At 43.0% G+C, this 23690-nt stretch overlaps 1 protein-coding gene across 1 annotated transcript in view; it reads left to right on the top strand.

Annotated features, from left to right (window-relative positions):
• CDC37L1 (cell division cycle 37 like 1, HSP90 cochaperone) overlaps positions 1–23690 on the top strand; it is a 174913-nt gene that overhangs the window by 136721 nt on the left and 14502 nt on the right. Inside the window, exon 6 of the mRNA XM_069228316.1 lies at positions 7165–7329. Within this exon, the coding sequence (XP_069084417.1) occupies positions 7165–7329 (165 nt within the window). The remainder of the gene's footprint in view (positions 1–7164; positions 7330–23690) is intronic.

Raw genomic sequence — 23690 nt, 5'->3', positions numbered from 1 at the left:
CACCCCAACCTGAGGGCGAAGGATGTCCACAAAACAAAGCGCTTGATGAAAGGTCCCACACTGCGTCAGAGTGCTAGTGCTTTTATAGCACATCAGAGGCCCCGCCCACTGACAGGTAACGGACTGGGGGACAAAGTCCCACCCCATCCTGAGGGCGATAGATGTCAACAAAACAAAGTGTGCTCACCCCAAAGTCAAAGCGCTTGATGAAAGATCCCGCGCTGCGGGAGAGTGCTAGCCCTTTTATAGCGCATCGGCGGCCCAGTCCACTGACAGGCAACTGAGTGGGGAACAAAGTCCAACTCCAGCCTGAGGGCGATGGATGTGTACAAAACAAAGCGCGCTCACCCCCAAAGTCAAAGCACTTGCTTGACGTGTGTTTTGTTGTGAAAGAAACTGTCTTTTAAGCGTTGCAAAAAGTTTTTTTTTTTTTTTAAAGAAACAGTTAACGTTATTGATTCTTTTTTTTGGCGCAATCTGCTGTTGGTGCCTCCTGCATGTTATTGATCTAAGCTATGAATGTCCTTTACAATACTCTTCCTAGTTAAGTACGTTGGAGCGTTTGTGCACCATTGTATTTGTTGCAGTTGTCGGTACTGTTAGTTTAACTGTTGGGTTAGTTTAGCGTTACCCTATGGTTTTGCATGGGTGCATTACTTTGCTGTTCCATTTATTTTCTCTGGTTCTGTGTCTTCTTTTGTTCTCGCTACCAGTCCAACTTTCCGTATTACCCTAGTTTGGCGTAAAGTTAACCATCTCAATTTCAAAGATGTTTTAGGCACCTCACCCATATTCATCACCCATTGTCATCTTTTGATCGGTCAATCCACTGACTTCATTTTTTTTACTTGGGCCCACTGTGGATGCCATTGCCCCTGACTTTTCTGCAGTGACTCCTCTCTCTCAGACTTTGTTGCCTACTAATGTCTAAATCATTAGGCATTAGTAGGCAACACTAAGTCCGGCTTGCCTAGCGACCCTTGTCCTCCTAAAGTTCCCTCAGTTGTTACAGACACAATTTTCCCTCCGTTAGGGAGCATCTGCAATCTGTTTTACTCAAAAGCCACAGACCCAACGCACTCCAATGAAGCAAAGATCATGCCTTTACTTAAAAAGCCTTCAGCCGATCCTAAACAGCTTAACAGTTTTAGACCCATTTCACTGTTGCCCTTCAGCTCTAAAATTGTAGATGGTAGTAAATCCGCTCAGCTCTCCATCTCAGATGGTATCAGACTCATCCTTCACATTTCCAAATCTGCCATCCATTTTTATCTTTCTGGCCTGTCAGCAGCCTTTGATGTGGCCTCACATCCTATTCTCTCTCGTTTTTCTGAATTAGATATCTGTAAATCAGCTCTGAAATGTTTAATTTCTTTCTTCTCAGACCGCTCTCAAACTATATTTATAGCACTCATTCATTCTGCCCCACCATTCTAAAATATGATACCTCCAAAGACTCTTCCTGCAGTCCCACTCTACTTAATATCTAGATTTCTCCTGTTGCCGCCTTGGTTCGCTCTCATGGATGTGAGATCTGATCATATGCCATTGGTACACAGATACTCATGTCCATTCCTGTTAAAACTCTAGAAACTGAGATCCGGGTTCAGAATTTCACAGAAGTTGTTTTAAGATGGATGAACACAAATTGTCTCAAGCTCAGGAGAGACAAATCTGAACTGTTGGTCGTTGGCAAAGACACAGCCATCTTATCTGATTCTTGGTGGCCTCCCTCCTTAGGACGGGGCCCTTTTTCCAAGTCCTTGGTTAAAATCCTGGATTGCTTTTTGATGATAGACTTGCTTTTTAACACCAAGTCAATCATGTCTCCACCATTTGCTTTCATTTTTTACGTACGCTACCTAAGATTCTTCCCCTTTTTGCCCCGCAGGACATCTGTACAGGCTCTAGTGACTTGTCGATTGAATTATGGGAAGTCACTCCTACATGAGTGCCCCTAAATATGGTCTCCAAGTCATGCAGAATTCAACAGACCACCTGCTAGTGCCCACGCCTGCCTCTGCATCCATCTCCCCTACTCTGACCAACTTTCTTTTGCTTCCCATCCTGAAATGAATTCTCTTTAAGGTACTTTGCCTTACATGTAGAGCGGCAAACAACAGAGGTATGACCTACCTCTGGAACAAATTAAAATTCTACAGGAGTCAACACATACTCAGATTCTCTTCCCTGCATCTCCTGGTTTTGCCTTGTATTGAGCTCGGTAGACAGGGAGGGTGTTCTATCTTTATGCTTTGCAGTAAAACTTTGGCATTGCCTACCTGTGGATAGCTCCAGCTGCTCTAACTTGACTTTCTTTTGAAAAAGGTAGGCCTAGTTATCCATGCAGCCCATCTAGTTAGTAGATCTGTATTCTCCCACAACAGGAAATCTTTGGGTGTCAATATGCTTTTTAAACTGAAAATCAACGACCCTTACAATGGCGAGTGCTTGGATACTTGGAGGACTCTCTCCATTTCACCTTGGGGTTGATTACTAACAAGTAACCTTCTGTTCATGCCCACAGGTATAGTAAAGACAATCTAAGTGTGAAATAAACCGTCAAACCTGATCCAAATTGGATACAAATGCTAATGGTACTCCAGACCCCAGGTGATGGGATGATTTACCAATGTGCAATGTGCTGTGTCAATCTGCTAGAAGTAGGCATCTCGAAAAAAGGATGTATTAGTGCCAGCTCAAAGATGGCTGCCTTGTAGGGCAGTCCTGTGACACTAGAATAACCCGAGAAATCCAGATCTTCAGGCGGAATGAAGTATATTGCTGCATCATTGAAATAATTCACTGCATGCGGTACCAGGCACAGGAGGGATGTACAAAATGCTGTTATAAATGCAAGAGGTTTAATTATTTTGTGGATATTAAGTTTTGTCCTCCTCAGCACTCCTCTTCATCCACCATTCTGCAAATAATACGATAACCGCACCTCAGCAGTCATCATCCACAGCATGGAAACATTTCCCACATAGGTTCAAATTGAAGACTGCAGCACACTTCCAGCCACATACCCTACAAGTAGGTGCTACCCATATAAGCAAGCCGTTCAGAGCCCCACATAGGGGTAGCAAGCTCTGTGTAAATGTTGCAGTACAGTACAGTCGACCTGCCTACTAAACCCACAATACTCCTTAACCATTTGCTTTTATATGTATCGTCTGTCATTTTATGAGAGCACAATAAATATTTTACTCCTATTTCAGATGTGTATTCTGAATGCCATCATCGTTAATGTGCTCAGAATAGTTACTAAGTATAGCTCTCTCTTAGCTTTCACAGTCATACTCCTGTATATTACCGTCTAGCACTAGTAACAGTATGAGCTCTGCCAAGTGCCACACAGCACAGGCTAAACAAACTCATTTTTAGTTTAACCTCCACATTACTGCATTTGAATCACGTCACGCATATTCAGAGTCCTCGGAGCTCGCACGCAGTCACATGTTATTTACCAGTGCTGAGTGTGGAGACTGTCTTTCTGTTGTTGACGGTCACTGCATTTAGCTCCTGGATCTGAAAAGGCACGTGAGTTGTGTTTTCAAAGGCTGCAAGTGGTCCGCTCAGCGTTCTAGGCCTGTGAGTGGTCCCTGCCCGCCTCCACCTTACTGCTGCAGAATCAAGAGGCCGCTGTGTTCTGATTGGCTGCTGGACCCACCCTCTAAGGTTCCTCTCATGGAGGTGGTTTCACGGGCACTGGTAGTGGAAAGCTCCATTCTGGCAGCGCTCCGTGAAGCAAGTGCAGGCAGCATGGGAAAGGTAAGGCTGACGGTCACCAACACCACAGCTAGTGGCGAAGAAAGTATGCCATGTACCTTCAAATAGATAACTTGAATGAAATCCTCTGTCCTATGATTTGGCAATACAAAGCAGTCACAATTGGGGGCAGTGAGCTCTTCACACTCTGAGGCTCCAGTGCCATTGCGCCTAGTGCTCTATTAATGGCTCTGCCCCACTCGCAGCACCTCCCTCCGTTTTCATTCCTTGTGTAATGCCAGTGTGCCACAGAGGCCAACCCAAGACACAGCATGCAACGGCAGGCTGAACTCCCTAGGGAGTAAGGCAGTTTCAGCATGCTTCGAGCGAACAGATGAGTGTAGAAAGGTTCCTTGCTAAGTTGCTGCACTGCAGAGCCCTTATTGACAAACCTGGAGCCAGGACCATTGTCCGGCCATGTTTTAAGCATGGTTTTCCAAAGGCCTTCCTTCTTCTGAATGATGCTGAGGGAGAAAACGTAAAGCATAAGCACACCTTGTAACAAGCAGTCCTTGTAACTCTACCAATGGTTTTCCTAATGTAATTCGTTCCCTCTGTTTGATGGATGCTCCATTTTAGGTTGATCCTACTTGGCAGCACGTGTGCTGTCTGTTGTGAGGCATATTGAGGCTTACCAACAACATAGAGGGGAATGGAGCACGCCCATTGCATACTGTTGGTTGGTTTTTCTTGTCACTCATTTGCTTGCTTCTTATGTTGACGCTCCCCCATAGAGCATTCCTTCCTTATAATCTCTTTCATTGGCTGGCACCTGTGCTTCCAGTGCTTGCTTTTCAAGCATTACTTTTTTCTTTTATGTTGAGCACTCCCATCAGAGTGCATGTGTTTTTTTCCTTTGGTGTTGAGCACTCCATCAGAGTACATGTGTTTTTTTTTCCTTTGGTGTTGAGCACTCCATCAGAGTGCATGTGTTTTTTGTTTTTTTGTCCTTTGGTGTTGAGCACTCCATCAGAGTGCATGTGTTTTTGAGCTGTTTCATTTGTGGACTTTTGTCTCCCTGCATTGTTCTTTGTGGCCCGTTCCCCTCCCTGTTTCTCTCACCTGTGTGCTCCCTGTGGCATTTTTTCACATGCGCCTTCTTTGTTGTATACCCATACCTCCATGTTGCTTCCCTGTCCCTCCCATCCTCCTTTCTGTTGTTTTCAAGTCCGTCCGTCCCTGTCCCCACTATGTTGCTTGTTCGTTTGACGCCCGCCACAATCCACTGTGTTTCTTCCAACTCATCCGTTGCATGGGTACCCCACCTCAGTTTTTTTTGCATCCGGCCCCTTCTACTCTTCCCCCTTCCAGCCAAAAATACTTCATAATGGGAATGTGAGGAGGAAAGACAGTCTGCAGTAATGTGTCACAGCATTACATAGCTGCCATTTGTTTTGACTAGCTGCGTTCTCAAGCATCTGAAGCTTATTGAATGTCTGCTGTCTGATGCCCCAATAAAGGGCATTACAATAATTGAGCCTGGGTAAAACGCAGCAGTAACTGATCCTTGGAGTTTGAAGGGAATGAAGGGCAACACCTTCCTCAGCAGTCTCAGCATGAACTAACAAGACAAGGCCAGTTTGGCGATCTGATCCACAAACTAAAACTCAGCATCGAAAACTACCCAAAGGTTACTAACCTTAGAAACTGAGGTGGGGGGGAAGACTTATCTCTTCCGAAACTACAACCAAAGCTTCCTCGGTATTATAGCTTGACCTAAAGCCAAACTGCGCCTCATTCAGAAATTCAGTCTATTCCAGATAATCTGACAGTATTTTATTAAGATGTTTCTCAAAAACCTTCCCTGGATATGGCAGCTGCGAAATAGGTGGATTATTGTTTGTCTTCCTCGAGATCAAGAGAAGGTTTTTTCAGCAAGTGAAGAACTAAGGCTTTTTTCCACTCCAAAGGGAAGATGCCTGCTTTAATAATACTGTTAAACAAATTAGTTAGAACCGGGGTTATCTTGTCAGCTGAATCTTGCAGTACTTTGGGCAGGCAGGGATCTAAAGGGGCTCCTGACTTGGTGTGCCCAATTAACTGGACCACTTGGTCTGTTGTCGAAGAGGGAAAATTGCGGAGCTCTGTGTTCTTTGAGCTCAAAGGGAAAGGCTCTCCTTAGATCTGATGAAGAAAGGGTAAGATCAAATTCACTATATACGGCCTCCACTTTATTTTTGAAACATTCAGCCAGCTTGTCACTGAAGGTCTAGCTGGGGAGGGGGCCAATCGGAGGATTAGGACTAGAAAGTGCCTGAACAATTTAAAAAAAAGCTCTTTCAAAGAATTTGTAGCCAGGTAAATGTTTTCAGTGAAGTACTTGGTTTTCTCCCCGATGATAAGTTTTTTGTACTCCTGAATTACTTCTTCTTTTTCTAGTTCACTATAGTCCGCTCTCCAGGCTTTCTCTTGCCTCCAACATTTTTGTTTCATGGCCCTTAATTTGGGAGAGAACAATGGTGCGTTTGGACTATTTGTATGGGTTATGGCGCCAGTTTAAAAACGGCTTCATTTATCCACTATGCGTAACTTGCTGCTCCTACATTGGGGTCTTCAGAAAGCAGCATAGCGTAGCTTCAAGACTTTCAGCTAAGTCTCTTTTATTAATCGTATTCCAAGCCCGGCTATTTTTGCCCTGCCGTACTGAGTTCACTATAGGTGTTGAAACTAAAGTATTGATTCTGAAGCGGACCATCTCGTGATCAAACCAGATAATAGGTAATAGCGCTTCCTTTTTAAGGTTAGAATCGTTAGAAAATATGCTGTCTAAAATATGGCCTGCTTTTTGTGTGGAGATTCTCACTAGCTGATTCAAGTTATAACAGATCAAATTATCAATTAAAAATGCTGAGTCTTTGTTACTGAGGTCTTTTTATTGCCTACAGATAAGTCAGTAAGTCTTTTAGCACTGCCGCACCCACTTCAACCAAAAGAAAGAGCGCAGCTGGATTTGCGACTCATCTTGGATCGCTGCAAAAATGGCTCCTCAACCCTGTGCACATCCATGTGGAAGACAAAGATCTTGCTGCACCAGACATTAAAGGCAGTATACTCAATCAACTGAAGTAAAAATATAAATCTAAACCTAAATTCAAAAATGTTAACTATTAAACCTCCTAATTATGGTTATAACACCGGTGACAGAATTTGGTATTTCTGCTTTCATCCCATTTGTTATTAGATGTGCTTTTTAAAATAAAAATGTTGACTGATTATTTGATGGACCTCCCAAACCTAATGATCCTTTTGTGGCAATGTCATGGGTCTCTGGTTGCGTTCCATACATTTATATCTCTTTTGAATGATGTTGCATAGCCAGGAGGTTAGATCTAGCTAAAAGCTTCCTTACGGAATGAACTGCACATGTTTTCAATGGTCCTGTCTTCTCCTTAGACAGGGGATGCTGGCTATTCTGAGGCATTTAGAAGTGAACTGGAAGCCTTCAAGGAGCGAGTGAAGCTTTTCTCTGATTCCAGTAGTTCTGGCCAAGAGGCTCCTTCCAGTCCTGTGTTCTCCTTCAACCTTGAACCACCTCGCATAGTTGATTTGCAGCCAAAGGTACGTTGTCTACATTTATAGAAATGTTCAGTTGCATGCAGGTCTGTATGTGTGACATTTGAAGTACTTTTAAGATCTGACCGCTAACCAATTAGAAGAACTCTTCAGCAAAACTGATTATCAGTTGAAGGCTGATACATCTCCAGAAATCATTGGTGAAGAGGGAGCACAGAAGGACTACCAGCAATGGCAGACACTGTGGCCCTCATTACGACTTTGGCAGTCTTTTCAACAGACCGCCGATTTCGCAGGCGCCAGAAGACCGCCAGTGTGGGCTGTCCGAAGACTGCCATATTGCGACTTCATTCAGATTTCCGCCTGCTTACAGGCGGAAATCTGGCACCATTGGCCTGGCCAATGGCAGAAGAGAGGCGTTCTCTACAACCAGCACCACCATGCCAACAGGACTATGCTGCCATATTACGATACATAATACAACGTGGCGGTTTCCTGAACAGGGGTGCAGTGCTGGCTGTGGAAAACACTGAGACCCATCCCCTCCCGGATGACCACCTCGCCGAGTCAGGTAGGTGGACCGTCCAAAAGGGGGAGGAGGTGTGGGTGTTGTGTGTGGTGTGTGAATGTTTGTGTAGCGGTATGGGTGTGCGTGAGTGCATGTGTGTATGTATGTGTGCATGGAGGGTGTGTGTGTCTGAATGGAAGCGGAGGGGAGAGGAGTGTGTCGAGGTGCGAGTGAGTACGTGTGTGTATTGGGATGCGTTCAAGCAGGGGTGTTTGTGTGGGTGCGTGCGATTTAGCGGGGGTGTATGTCAGGGAGTGTGTTGGTGAGTGGGGGTGTATGTCAGGGAGTGTGTTGGTGAGTGGGGGTGCGTGCATGAAGGTGTGTTGATGAGTGGGGGTGCGTCTGTGTGCAAGCGAGTGGGGGTGTCTGGATGTATGCGTGCGGTTGGGGGGGTGTCTGCAAGTGTGTGGATGGGTGGCGAGGGGTTTGCAAGTGTGTGGACATGTGGGGGGGGGTGTGTGCCAGCGACAGGAATTGGGATTCCTGTCGCCAGGTGGGTTACCGCCAGGGTTTTCGTGCCGGGGTGACTGCCATGGAAACCCTGGTGGTTTGCCAAGTCGTAATACCGCCGGCGGTCTTTCGGCTGCCGCCGGGCTGGAGGTGCTCACCTCTGGCCCAGCGGTCCGACCGCCCTCGCAGTACTGGTGGCGTTGTGGCAGTTCGGCTTTGGCCAAGACTCGTAATACGGCGGTCTTTACCGCCAGGTCCATGGCGGTAAGACCGCCACTGCAAGTGTGGCTGTCTTCAGACTGCCACACTCATAATGAGGGCCTAAATTTCTCTGTTTGTGTGTGCATATGTACATTAAATGAAAAAAACTAGTAAGGTTTTGTTAAAGTTGACAGGGAGATCAGTTGTACTACCTAATAGCAGCAACAGTGTCCGCAACACAAAACCTAAAAAATAAAACAGAAATTCAACTCTCACAACCTTAACTCCCACCCCGCCATGAACTGCTAGTAAGAGATTGTGCATGTTTCACTGTGTAGTACTTGGAATGATATAGTTGAGCCCGTTGTTAATTGTTTGCTCGTCGATGTAATTATTGTTAGTGTGTGCAAATGTGGGCCAGAGGCATAAGTTTGGCATGGTGATTAGGTGCCTTGGTAAACTTGTTATGTGCTCCCTTCTTAAAACTGTATGATTTTAGTTTTTAAATTGTATGACGGTGTGACACTTCTTTTTTGGTCCAAATGTTTATTTCAGTCTAGGAAATGCTTTGGCATTGATAACATGTTGGATGCCTGCAAGTAGTGGCAACAGTAGCGCTATCATAAGTAAGTTCATGGATGATATATTTTGGTATAGTTTGTGCTCCACGGTGAGTGGGGCCTGCACCCAGTGTTTTATACTTCTGCGGATGCTTCTGCAGCATACCTCAATATACACTGTCCGTCTTTTTAATAGCCAGAGGAACTAGAAGCCATTTTTATATCTCGAAGTATTACTTTTCTTACATCACAATGCATAGACTCATTGCCCTTCAGTTTCCTGAGTATCACAATACCGAGCCGGCAAGTTTTTCACAAAATACATTGCTTTCTCAAGGCTAGTACATCGGACAGGATATTCTCCACGTTTTGATTGAGTATCCCATCTGCTAAACTCTTAAAAAAAAAAAAAAAGCTATTGTTGTAAGAGAAGTAACTGTATGGAATAAGCGACTGATCTTCAAACATGCTTAATAGTCATGTAAAGAATCCCTCTTACATCCTTGGTATCACACTCTACTTACCAGAATCTCGAATGTTATGATAAAAATCACTGTTCGCAGCCAACAACAATGTTCAACATGTATTCTTACTTAACTATAATCAGTAAGATAATTATAACCCTAACATTAAGTCACTTAGCCATGCCTAAGCCGTTGTACTTTAGGATTTAACCTACATGTGCTGAGGCTCCCATCCGTCCAAGATGGGTACATTCAGTACTATAATTTGTTAATTAGTCCTCTTAGCAATGGCAGAAGTGTGGTTGTTAGCACTGTGGAAAAAACATTATTGTCTTAGTTATTATGAAGAGGACCCTTAAGATAATGGCTCATTTAGGCCACATTCTCTCTATAATTATCATACCAACACTTAATTGAATGCTGAAACCACTATACGTGAATGAAGATGGTTTTATTTCATATAAAATGCATCTAATCTTTTATTGGAAGCGCAGGAAGGGTGTTGGGGTCCAAAGGCTATTGCCAGCCTCAATAATCAGAAAGCAGTTTGATATCACAGATTCGCAGTATATGGACTGGCAATGAGGTTGTTTAAACTCTGTAGTGAGGATGTGTAAACTGGGTACTGAGTACATGATATCGATTAAACTGCTTTCTAACAAAGTTGCTGCTCAAATTAGGACAAATAAAATGGTGCCCACAATCAATGGATAGGGGTACCAGGTAGGGGAGTCCTCTCTCCCCATTAGTATTCAGATTACTAGCAGAACCACTGGCATGCATGATGAGCCACCGACTTGGAGAACATGACTTTCGTTATGTTGGATCGCAGTGCACATGTGAAGTGTTGCTGTATGTGTGTGATCTAGTTCTCGGTATAGGAACTGGTAGATGAGTTTGGTTGGTGTCAGGGTGAGGGGTATTTGGGCACAGGCTCTGATACACCCGCTGCCAGTTTATGAGGCATGCAGTCTTGCTGGATCTCAACTCAGGGTGACTACAGACCCCTTTTAGTATCTAGTCATTTGGATGAGCTCCGATGTTGGGAGAATTTTAAGATAGGAATGTGATATAGACAAAGCTACATGCTTCATTGGATTCTGGGAAATCTTCCCTGTGCCTTTAATGGGTAGGCTGTCATTAGCAAAGATATTTCTGCCCGGAATCTTGAGTATTCTCCAAGTGATGGCTATGTATATAGCTAGGTCATATTTCAGGAGTTTACTCGTCAATGACCCAGTTAGGGTAGTCACATTGAAGCAGCTCCGTTTCTACAACGAGAGCTGATTGGAGACTTCGCATTTTGTAGTACTTTGCTGCAGCCCTACAACACGTGGTAAACTATCTGGCCACTGACAGCCCAGATCTTCAAAGTCCTAGATACTCATGGAGGGAATGTGGCTATTCATTTGCTGGGAATAAGTGGCAGGCACCCTGACCTTTGACTCAAATCCAACCAATCACTGAAACAAGCATTGGCAAAGCCAATATGTCTAGCCTAACAGTCATGTGTTTTATTTCTTTTTGTAAGCATATGAAATACGTTAAAAAAGCAGCATTCAAAGATGCCATTCATATGTTTACAAAATAGAATATTATTAGTAATAAAGTAAAAAATGTCCTTGGGTGGACTACTTTTTAGGTGGATGTTTATGTGTACAAGAGCACACTATTTTCACTTACATTGAGGAGAGCCAGTGGTTGACATGTGCTGACCCATTGACACATGCTGTATACTGTGATGGGCGGCAGCAACATGTGAAGGACACTTGAACAAACCAGTGGATGAGGATGGCTGACCAAAAGTCCCTCTTTGTACTTATTTATTTGTGTATTTTTATGATTTTATTTGGAAAACATGAGGCTGACAAGACAGCAGGCTGTCGCTAGGGCAGACCTAACAAAATAGTAAGACCTTGGGTAGAAGGTTTGCATGCAGAAATAATTTGTCCACATACTAAGTTTATTGCAACTCTTACTACACTCCATTCTACATTTGGTGCAATGAGGGGGCCGTGATCTTTCATGTACATGTGGTGCAGTTGTAATGTGATTGGGTCCCAATGGCTATATGTGGGGAAACACGTTGCTGACTTCCAGAAAAACTGCTCTTTAGGTTTCGCCTTTAGTTGTCTCACCAGGCTAATTTTTCGAAACAACTCATACATAATATGTACATTAAGGGGCTCTTGGTCAGCTGGCTTCATCCAGAGGTCTATTAAACTGTGATTCACAGTTTGCTGCCACCCACTGCAGCATACAGCATGAGGCAGTGGTCAGCCAAAATTTCCCATTGGTTCCCTTCATTTTGAGTGACTTGCACAAAGCCTATGAATATTGTTGACTTCTGCCTAAAAATAGTTCGTTGGTCTTTAGTGACAACGCTGCTTCAAATTCTGTTTTTATTATAATTATTTTCATATTATTTATTTATACTGGATGTGTATTTTGCCAGCAGTTCTAATGCCCAATTAGATGGTGGTTTATTTCTCTCTTCTTTGTATAGTTGGCACTTTAAAGTGTTAAAGTGACATTGTAGCAGCCTGTGATTGGCATGCTTGGATAGGGAAGGACTTATTGTTGTTGCCTTCACAAATGATAATATTACAAGAAATGGTGCAACCGAAAGCCAGCTATTTAAAAAACATCAGTAGCAAAACAGCCACATCGTAAAAAAAAAAAAAAAAAAATTACATTTAAATTTTTCTTTGCAAACATCTGGTAACCATGTAGTGGTGCCTTGTTTAGTTTTTTTCTTCTTCTACCATGTGCTTGAGATAAAAAAAAAAAATACTAATTGTAGCTACCAGCTTCTTAAGACCCAACCTGTTGCTCTTGCCAACGCTTGTTGCCACAAATGTTACTTACAAAGATGACGGATCACAACTTAGATTCTTGCATTGCATATCATTTTGGCTAAATGTTTCATAATCATGACCAGGTAGGGGGTCACTTACTCCCCAAGCCTAATTTGGGTCAAAGAAATGCAAAAATGGTTCAAGGTGGAAATGGTGGCTAGAAGGAATTATTCAAGTTGTTAATGATGTGAAAAACTAAAGAGGCCTTGAAGAAGTCAGAACATTAAGATGAGGGGCCACTGTGGCAATTTAGCATGTCACCATAATGATGAACAGTGACTCGATCATCCAATATTGCATGGTTGTTTACCTAGTTTTACCACTCTAATCACAGATGTTTTAGATACAAATATTTATTAGTCATTCCAGTTTATGGCAGGGACATCTGAATGACTTGTGTATTTGCAACAAACTATTCAGTTAAGTACGACGTGGTACCAGATATATCTAAAGAACTATGGATATTATGAATGTTTGTCGTCTGTATTACTGATTTGCTGTACAAGTGTCCCTTTTGCTACATGTAGACTTTTATACAATGAAATTAAAATAAAGCGTCTGACAGCACATTAAGGTTGCATACGTACCTTAACTGGGGATTTTCCAGGGTATTTAGATTCTGTCGTAGATGCCATTATTGCGATTGCCGAGTACAGCTGCTTTGCCCTTTTGTGTGTCTGTTTTGCGCTCATGGCAGCCGTCGGCTCACTTACGTGAAACTGTTTTACTTTTCATTTTCAGTTTATGTGACAAGAAAAGTCTGGTTAGTTTTGTGAAACTGTTTTACATATCATTTTCAGTTTATGTGGCAAGAAATGCACGGTTAGGAGTTTACAAAAATAGCTTTAAATCGAGCAAACGCGATACCCATTGCATTGCAAATGCTTGTTTCCTTTTGCTTCTCTTCACAATGTACTTGGTATCACTTGGTTGTATATGTGCATTATTCAAAATTGATTAGTAGGCCTAAGTACTAGGTCTGAACTTACTATATATTTATATGCCTGTTTAATTTCCAATATTTATGCTGTAAATCAGTTGCATTGCCTCACCTTTTGCTGTGTTTTACTTATTTACATCTTCAGAAAAGTAAAACCTTCCTAGCTGTACTTTAAAACCTTCCCTTTGGAGCAGAAAATGATGACAACATTCTGTGGCTTTCCTGGTGCCTGACCGACTCTCCCTTTTGGTACTTGTAATCAGTTGAATGGGGTGGTTTATTTTACTGAACCACATTTTTCGTAACCTCTTCTCTGATGACACACTTTTTATCTCCTATGCTGTACCTCAGCTCCCTGCTAATAAATCTGCACCAAATGTGGTATTAGCAAAATAAGGCCCATTTGGATGTTTCTTGAAGTGTTTGGTCTATGTTGTTCAAGGGTGGACAAAGTTATTAGCAAAATACAATTTTTCTATGATATTGGTGTGTCAGCCTCAACTACAGAGGCGCAATGGCCGAAGCTGTAGTCATAGTTGACTGGGACTTTAAAGAGGAAAACGTCCTTTTTACTTTTTATGTAAGATGTGGACCTCTTTATACAAAAGCACCTAATCTGGCATCAGAGTGCCCCATATGACTGTGGTTCTTCTATCTCAGTATGGCACAGATTGGTCAATGCGGGTAAAAGTTATTCTGGAAAAACATGTTTGGCGGTGTATGGACAAAATCTCACTGCTCATATTTGCTCTGTGGTTTAGACCAGACTAAACAGATTAAGACCAAATCTGGCATGAGGACAGATCATTTTTCAGATTATGTCCTTTTTGTGGTTTGGTGTACGTCCATTTAGTATATTTAGAGATATAGTTATTAAAAATCAGCAATCCACACTTAAAATATTGAATTGTACGAATATCTGTTGTATTCTGATTCGCTCTCTGCCCTTTCACATTTTCAGCAACGTTGAATGATTGATGGATATCATTTGTATTCTGCAGACCTGCCTACTTTCTTCTTAGAACGTCTCGATTCTAATTGCACATTAGCGCCTGTGAATTTGTTTCCTCTACCACCCATATTGGATTTGCAGGCTCAGTAATTCACCATTGATTACTAATATATTTTTCTGGGGCCTCATTTAGCAAACCCTGACAAATATCCCTGACCTTACCTCCTATGTGTCTGGTGTTAACTCAGCTGTAGCGCTTCACCGATGTTGGTATTCCCACAGAGTGCTCAAGTGCTCATTCGCGGAAGCATTTGTGGCATGACGAGATCTTGGGCCAAAAACCTGTTAAGTTGGACTCGTTAATATAATTCAGCGGGAGCGAAGATGAGTCTAAAATAAGGTTTCTCGTTTTTGTAATAGGTGGGTATATGAGGCACACTTGGTGCACCAGGTAGTCTTTTCCTGCAGTCACCTTCCAAATATCTCTTCAGATTGAATTGGTGAAAATCATAGTACATGATAAGAAAACATTAAGATTCTTTCGAATCCCATTTTGAGATGAAAAATAGGTGTGCAAAAATCTTTCTGTGGGTCTCTGTGGCAATCTACAATAACTGTGGCTGGTGGCAGAGCCCTAATTCTCAATCGAGAGAATTTTGGAAATTTCTATATGCTTTGCTCTCTAGATTCCACATATAAACAGCCTTTTTAACGACACCAGGCAAATTGTGCAACGAGGTGAGATAGTACAGGGAAGCCAACTTCGTAATAGTAAAGGCCATGTGGATGGGGTATATGTTTGTATTCTCGATCAAACAATGAAAACTAATTTCATTTACACAAATATGAGGCCCAAACAGTCCCTAAACTTCTAGTTGGTGTGCACTGTTGATTGCAGCACTTTATCCAGTGAGCACGAATGACTTGCATGCTCCGCCACTGCGCCCTTTTTGATCGACTGCACCATTTGGTGGTGGTATTGGCAAGTCTGTCCGCAGAACAGCCAAAGCTTATTTGCAAAAGTCAGGATGACTATGGCGGAGCCTGTCTCTAACAGAGTCACAGGTAAAGTCCCACGAAGTTAAGTGACTAGTCCTTTGGTCACACTGTGTCAAGGTCCCAAAACCATTGTTTACTTTTATGATACTCCAAATATCCCAAAGCAGTGCTAGACCGAGTACATTCCACACTCCAGAACACCACCAACCATCCTATTCTCACCCCCTACAACTCTACTGCAAATACAGACCTCCAACTACAACACAAATGGTGCACGTAAAACACACTCCAAGGTCCATTACAACATAAAAAGTTTAATCACAACGATATAATCAAATCGCTAACAAAGACGTTTGCTGCATATCCCCTTACTGTTTTCTACAGCAAGTCAGTTCCTGGTATCCAGTGTCTCTCTCTCTATGTGGACACCACTCCTGAATTCAGCACTAAAAAGAATTGCATTTGTTAATGCTTGTTTTACACTAGAGGTATTGTGATTTTCCTCAAACACTGATAAGTGTTTCTCTGGGATAGCCTAGGAAGGATGCCACAAATGGTGGATGGGCTGTAAATCAAATTTAGAAATGTTGATAGTCGTGTAACCTCTAATCTTAACAACAGTCTGGCTGCTTTTGCAAATACGTTGGCATGCCTATTTGACCACCACCCCAACAACCAGACAGCCATCCTGCCCTCCCATCTCATGCACCTCGCCCAGCAATCCACCCACTGAGCCATTCGCGCGCATAGCTGAAAACTGTCTTTCTCAAATGTAGCAGCAGAGAATGCTGATACTTCTTGCCTTAATGGCTTCTGCCAGGAACTCCGGGTTATTGAATCAATATGAGACTGTCGCCTTACACCTGAATCCTTGAGTGCTACCTGTACCATCCTTCACATGGACATTTTCCATCATTGAAAGGACTGAACAGTGTCTTGTGTAAACAGTAATAGCATCATTTACTGTTCTTTATGCATGCAGCTGGCAGCTTTCCCCTAATTGGGAAGTCAGAAGGAAGCTATTCATAAAGAGACCCAAGTGTCAGATATTTGAATTGTTTTCGAGCAAAGCTTATCACACCGTTGCTAAGATATTTCCCAATACGATGAACACTAATGGAAATAAATAGGAGTTATTGGGCCTTGCAATAGTCACGGACGAGAGGCCTTTTTTGATCATGATCTGTGATAGCCTAAGGGTGGTGTGTAATGGGGCTTGTACTTTGTAAACATGTGTGATGACTGTGATGTTCTGTTACTGGCCAAGATGCGGATCATGTTGCTGGGTTCCATGTTTTACAGGTGATTTGGAAAGCTGGCTTTTAATAATACACACCAGTAGCATGAAAGCTGGGAATGATTAACGATTAAATCAATCGTGGCTTAGAAGAACCGCTGAGAAAGCCAGGGCCGAAGTACATAAACGCACACTCACTCACTCTCTATTTCCCTTGCTCCCTCTCTCGTTGAGGTTGTGGAACATAGCTAAGACCGTGAGATTTCAAACTCAAGCCTTCAGGGCTTGCATGGAGAAATGAGAATATGGGATTTTTTCCACAGAAGAAATTAACTCTAAGTGAAATAAGAATTTCTGATTGATACTTCTAACCGCAGATTCCTCCCATTTAGAATATCCCCAGGCACCAGTCTGGATCTGGGGATATATTTCTTAGTCGTGCTTCTGCACGCAGACCAATGGCCAGTGTGCTCTCATGCACAAAAGGGCAATCTGTACAACACTGAACACAAGAAAAGGTTGCAAATTGCGGAAACTGCCTCAGTCCTGGTCACTAGGCCGCTCCCAAAACAGGTCTATTTCATGCGCAAAGTTTTCCAGTAAGTTCAAATCAAAGTCCAAGCACAAGCATAAAAAGACAAAGCAGGACCCAACCCTCTGTGCTCCCATCCTGCCATTCGAAATCCCCAAAGACTGTGTTGAGGGTGTCAAGATAAAAACTGCATCCCTTTGAAGTCCACTGAGTCTGAATGAATTCTGCAATTGGTTACGCGTGACCCTCCCACCCAACACAGTCTGGCCCTCGGGACCACTACCGAAACCATGCCAACTGCGTCCAGACTTCTACACCAGCTACACGGTCTGTGCCAGTTCCCACCACACCAACACCAACCTGGTGCCAACGCCAATCTTAGTCCACCATTCAGTATATACAAGCATAGATATCGCTCTACGATCTTACTAAAGCACAATTGGCTGTCATAACTGTAATCCAAGGTCTCTGCCTTGACTCTCCTGCCAGCAGAGATCTTATTCTCATTTTCACTCTGATTCGGACCCTGTGCAGCAGGCTCTCATGGCCTCTCAGGACACTCATAATGATGGGGATAGATCTGGATTTCTCCCCCTTCTTGATGATGTACTGTATCCAGACCTGCATAATTTCAGTGGATTAGATACATCTCTGAAACAGATCTTGTTTTGCCACTCTGACTGAAAGAAGAAAGTGCCTTGGTTTGTAGTGGATGTTTAAAAGGTAGTGAAGACATACATCTGTAGTTGCCCACCATTGAGGTGAAAACAAAAATTCTGATGAACATTCTCCATCTAGAGCGTACTTCATTGAATAAAGCCCACCAGTCAGTAAACTTGTGATTCGCAGGATAAATCTGCTTCTGCTCTTCCAGACTTCCTTACTAACAGTCTAAAATGAAGAGCCTAATACAGGGAGTGCAGAATTATTAGGCAAATGAGTATTTTGACCACATCATCCTCTTTATGCATGTTGTCTGACTCCAAGCTGTATAGGCTCGAAAGCCTACTACCAATTAAGCATATTAGGTGATGTGCATCTCTGTAATGAGAAGGGGTGTGGTCTAATGACATCAACACCCTATATCAGGTGTGCATAATTATTAGGCAACTTCCTTTCCTTTGGCAAAATGGGTCAAAAGAAGGACTTGACAGGCTCAGAAAAGTCAAAAATAATGAGATATCTTGCAGAGGGATGCAGCACTCTTAAAATTGCAAAGCTTCTGAAGCGTGATCATCGAACAATCAAGCGTTTCATTCAAAATAGTCAACAGGGTCGCAAGAAGCGTGTGGAAAAACCAAGGCGCAAAATAACTGCCCATGAACTGAGAAAAGTCAAGCGTGCAGCTGCCACGATGCCACTTGCCACCAGTTTGGCCATATTTCAGAGCTGCAACATCACTGGAGTGCCCAAAAGCACAAGGTGTGCAATACTCAGAGACATGGCCAAGGTAAGAAAGGCTGAAAGACGACCACCACTGAACAAGACACACAAGCTGAAACGTCAAGACTGGGCCAAGAAATATCTCAAGACTGATTTTTCTAAGGTTTTATGGACTGATGAAATGAGAGTGAGTCTTGATGGGCCAGATGGATGGGCCCGTGGCTGGATTGGTAAAGGGCAGAGAGCTCCAGTCCGACTCAGACGCCAGCAAGGTGGAGGTGGAGTACTGGTTTGGGCTGGTATCATCAAAGATGAGCTTGTGGGGCCTTTTCGGGTTGAGGATGGAGTCAAGCTCAACTCCCAGTCCTACTGCCAGTTCCTGGAAGACACCTTCTTCAAGCAGTGGTACAGGAAGAAGTCTGCATCCTTCAAGAAAAACATGATTTTCATGCAGGACAATGCTCCATCACACGCGTCCAAGTACTCCACAGCGTGGCTGGCAAGAAAGGGTATAAAAGAAGGAAATCTAATGACATGGCCTCCTTGTTCACCTGATCTGAACCCCATTGAGAACCTGTGGTCCATCATCAAATGTGAGATTTACAAGGAGGGAAAACAGTACACCTCTCTGAACAGTGTCTGGGAGGCTGTGGTTGCTGCTGCACGCAATGTTGATGGTGAACAGATCAAAACACTGACAGAATCCATGGATGGCAGGCTTTTGAGTGTCCTTGCAAAGAAAGGTGGCTATATTGGTCACGGATTTGTTTTTGTTTTGTTTTTGAATGTCAGAAATGTATATTTGTGAATGTTGAGATGTTATATTGGTTTCACTGGTAATAATAAATAATTGAAATGGGTATATATTTTTTTTTGTTAAGTTGCCTAATAATTATGCACAGTAATAGTCACCTGCACACACAGATATCCCCCTAACATAGCTAAAACTAAAAACAAACTAAAAACTACTTCCAAAAATATTCAGCTTTGATATTAATGAGTTTTTTGGGTTCATTGAGAACATGGTTGTTGTTCAATAATAAAATTAATCCTCAAAAATACAACTTGCCTAATAATTCTGCACTCCCTGTATACGCTGGCAATACATTAAGGTTGTGTACTCACAGCATCGATCGCCTGCACTGACCAATATTTTGACTGCTGCAGCTAAGTCACTTGAGAGTGGTGTACCTGGCTGTGTCTTCTACTCTTGTAAATAGACTGTGAGGGTGAATGGTAGAGATCAGACATCAGAACTCCTGAAATACCGAACACAGTTTATTTACTTATTTAGGGTATTTGTGTAAAGCGCGCTGCCACCAAACTGGTATCCTGGCGCTAGAACATTACTGGCAGCTCAAACTGATAGTAACCACTAAAAGGTGCTAAAAAAGGGCCTATTTCAGAAAAGGCCATGTTTTAAAGGCCTTTCTGAAAGGCATTTGGTCAGCAAGGGAGCGAAGGAAGACAGGTAATTGATCCCATTGCTGTGCTGCTCTGACAGAGAAGGCACGCCCACCGTATCTTACTTTCTTGAATCTAGTCACATGGACCAGATTGGCTGGGGAAGAGCGAAGTCATCTCCCTGGATAATAGCTCCTGATCCTGTTCAGAGGGGCTGGACTGTGAGCCTGGAGAATATTAAAGATGATACAGAGAGATTTGCTTCCACGTGCCGGGATTTATTGCTTTGAATGTACCATGGTGGAGAGTAAACCATCTCTTCGACATTGCCCTGCTTGTTTGTTTTTTCTTTTATCCTGGCTAAGATACCTGTGCTTCCATCCGATCTGAGTGGGAAGTACATCACATTCCAATCACACACCCAGCAGCAAACATTAGGCAGAATACCACAAATGCATCCAGCATAGTCAAGATTCACCATATTGTTGGGTATCACTGCACTTAAAAAAACAATCGCTTAAAACACCGACGCACCCAACACAACTCATTAGACAGTACCCTACACAGTTATGCAATACAGGTCAGATATTCAATACAGTTGGGTATCAACACGTTCAAAACATTAAGCATGACAACAAACAACACTTAAGAGTGCACTTATGACCAGTGGTATGCAGTACAGAGCTGTATAGATGCGACATGTACAGGTGGATGTTGCTGTACATACAGCAGCTTTCCACAGGAAACAGCACACAACGGCCAACAGAACACAGAGGGCACATCCAACACTGCTCAAGTAATCCTCATAGTGAGATCCCTGAGCTCACAACAGTGGCAAACTTTATAATCACAATCCACCAACAGAACACATCAGTCCGAGCTTCAGAAGCACCACTGTGTAGGTGAACCTGCAATACAACACACTAAATGAACACCGCACAGCTAATTTGGTTTAAAAGTATACTATGCATTTTTAACAATACACCCTACTCGCAATTATGTTTGACACATGCTTCAATTTCTTTTTTTTAAATACAAAGTAAGATATTATTACCATACCCAACTATAACATCACTTTAACCTTTAGTTTTTTTTAATGAAAAGTAATATTCTATTAGCATACATAACTATGCTAACCCCCAACCACGCATGGGTTTTGCCCGAACCCACTGTAGGTTTGGCTGCAGGGCTTGGCTTGTGGTCAGGGCCTGCACCCAACACCCTCGTAGGCCACCAACACCCTGCCGTCCATGGTGTTTGGCCGTGCACTGCAGGGGATTGGCTGCAGGGCCTGACCTCCAGCCAGGCCCTGCGCCCAGTCTACAGCTGTGGCTTCCTCCACCCCGTCGAAAACCGTGGCCAGCATGGATTATCTGCATAGTCAACCCCCATACACAGCCCCCACTGGATGCTCAAGGGAGCAAGAGTGGCTCATGCGCTCCTGTGGGACTCTCATGGGATATGGGGAGTCCTGCTGGCTCCAGCTGCATCCAGGCAGCCAAAACAAAAATATATATTTTTTTAATTTAACTGGGGGAGGGGAGGGTGGAGACCCTCTCGGACTCCACCCCCAACAAGGGCCAGGTTGTCAGAGTACCCACACCCTGCCCGCTTATACCGTACGTTTTGAAAAAGAAGCCTGAAGTGGAGGCTGCAACATTTCTCCTCATGCTGTGGCCAGCCAACAATATTGTGAGCTCCTGCCGAAGCAAGATAGCTGACTGGAAAAGAGGCCTCTCGGCTAAATATATTGCTCTATTATTTAAAGTTGCGTGCTTGTGAGAGCCCTGTAAACTGAACTATCCAAATATACATACATTTTGAACATTAATTTCTCAAAACTACTGAATGGATTTATACCAAATCACAAAAACAGGCTTTCTTGGTAAAGGTCTATTCTGACAAATTTGGTGTAATTCCTTTCAGCAGTTTTTGACCTAGCATTGTTTAAAGTTTCTATGGGCAATTGTATGGGTAAAATGTGTTTTGGCACACACACCTTTTTTCTTCTGCCCTCGCTTGAATGATCACCCCAAACTTTCAAGGAAGAAGCTGAGGTGGATGAACTTTTGGTTTGGAATTTTTTTTGTGAAGATTTGTCAAAGATTTGTCAAAGTTAGCAAAACAAAATAACGCTCTTCCTATGGTATCTAGGTCCTAAATGCCTTTTCCACATACAGTTTCCCTATAAGAACTTCAATGAATGCTACTGAATGAAATTGCACAAAACAGAATTTTGTTTTAAATCCGTTCTGTAGTTTTTGAGAAATTAAAGTTAAAAATGTATAGATCTCCAAAGATATTGGACTACTGCAGGGCCAGCAGAACAGATAATAAGATCTGATTTGCTGCTTGACATCAACATGTGCCTAGAAAAAAAAATATGGGGAGCAGGGTAGGAATACCACGACAACCCTAATCCTTGTGGGTAGGTCCATCTGGCACCCCCCCCATCTGCCCCAGGCCAAAACTGGATTTTTTTCCAGTAGTACTGCAGTAAAAATAAGTTTTAAAAAAGCAAGGAGGAGCCACCCTTTTACCTTTATAATCTCCCTGAGGAGGGCCAGTGCTCAAGAGGTCAGATCATTCTCTTTTTTATTATATTTTTCATTTATTTTGTAAAACATTTATTGGGAAGGGGCATGAGTGCACCCCTCCCTAAGCCACATATTGGTCCCGGAGACCCAATTGCCCTGGGCCCAACAACATTATTTTCATTAAAAATATATTAGGAAGTGGATTCTGTGTGTGGGTCCCCCTCCTCAAGCCTTGTGTTGACCCCTGGGACACCCCACCAGGGTCATCAAACAATATTCCTCCCACCACTAGCAGGAGCAGAAAACAACCTTCCTGCCCACAAGAGTGTGAGCAGGGAATAGTGAATGTGCTCCTGCAGCGAGAGCAGAAATTAAACTCCTGCCAGCTGGGAGCACATTCATTTGTTACCACCTCCCACGGGCACCCAAGATGGGTACTGGCTGGGGAGCTTGGGCCTCCCTCACGCATCTCCTAACATAATGTAAAGTTGATGGTGACAAAATGTAAAAAAGATTTGCTGTAGGTGCCCAGGTAGGGATGGGTAATCCAAAATATATAACAAAAGTAATGAAAAATAGTCATGGACTCACCATTTCAGTATTGGAGCAGTGAGGCTGCTCATGAGGTATTCGCTGCTCCCTTCCGGGAGCGCTGCATAATGCCCTACATGGGCTTTGTTTTTGAATGTTGTTGTTGTTGTCATGGTGCCCAAAGGAGGGGCAGGGGCGCCACCAATGATTTATAAAAGTGTTTTAGGGGGCTGGAAGGAGCACAGCATCTCCCCAGGAACGTTTTTAAAAAGACACCTCCTGGATCATGGAATCCAAGCGGATCATGGAATCCAAGCGCCCAGGAGGGCTTATAATTATTTTGAAATCACTCTGAGCTGGACCTATATACTCTTCAGCTGGAGTGTGGGGGCCTCTTGTGGTTCTGTCCATGTGTTCTTTTGGCCTGAAGAGTCTTGAAGTCAGATTCCAACACACCTTTATGGTTGTTTGGAATAAAAATGCTTTAATTTAAATATGTTTGTGACAATTATTGTTATACATTCCTATGTGTTCATTTATAAGGAATACATTGGAATATGGTATTGCTAAATTATTGTGGTACATTTTTGGCAAAGCCAATAGGTCTCCTTGATGTGAGTTGATGTTTTGAGCCTCTGCTAAAGCCAATGGGCCAGCCTTTTATATTTTGGTTTCTCACCTTTTGACAAAGTCAGTAGGTCTACCTTACATAAAATGACACCTCTTAAAAGTGTTACTTTTCATTAAAATAAATGTCTGGGGAAAAACAAAGTTTAAAGTGAAGTTTTAG

This window comes from Pleurodeles waltl, chromosome 1_1 (genome assembly GCF_031143425.1).
Source record: "Pleurodeles waltl isolate 20211129_DDA chromosome 1_1, aPleWal1.hap1.20221129, whole genome shotgun sequence".
NCBI classification, from domain to species: Eukaryota; Metazoa; Chordata; class Amphibia; order Caudata; family Salamandridae; genus Pleurodeles; species Pleurodeles waltl.
Note: the sequence above shows the minus strand (reverse complement) of the source record. Positions and strands in the feature narration are given on the sequence as shown.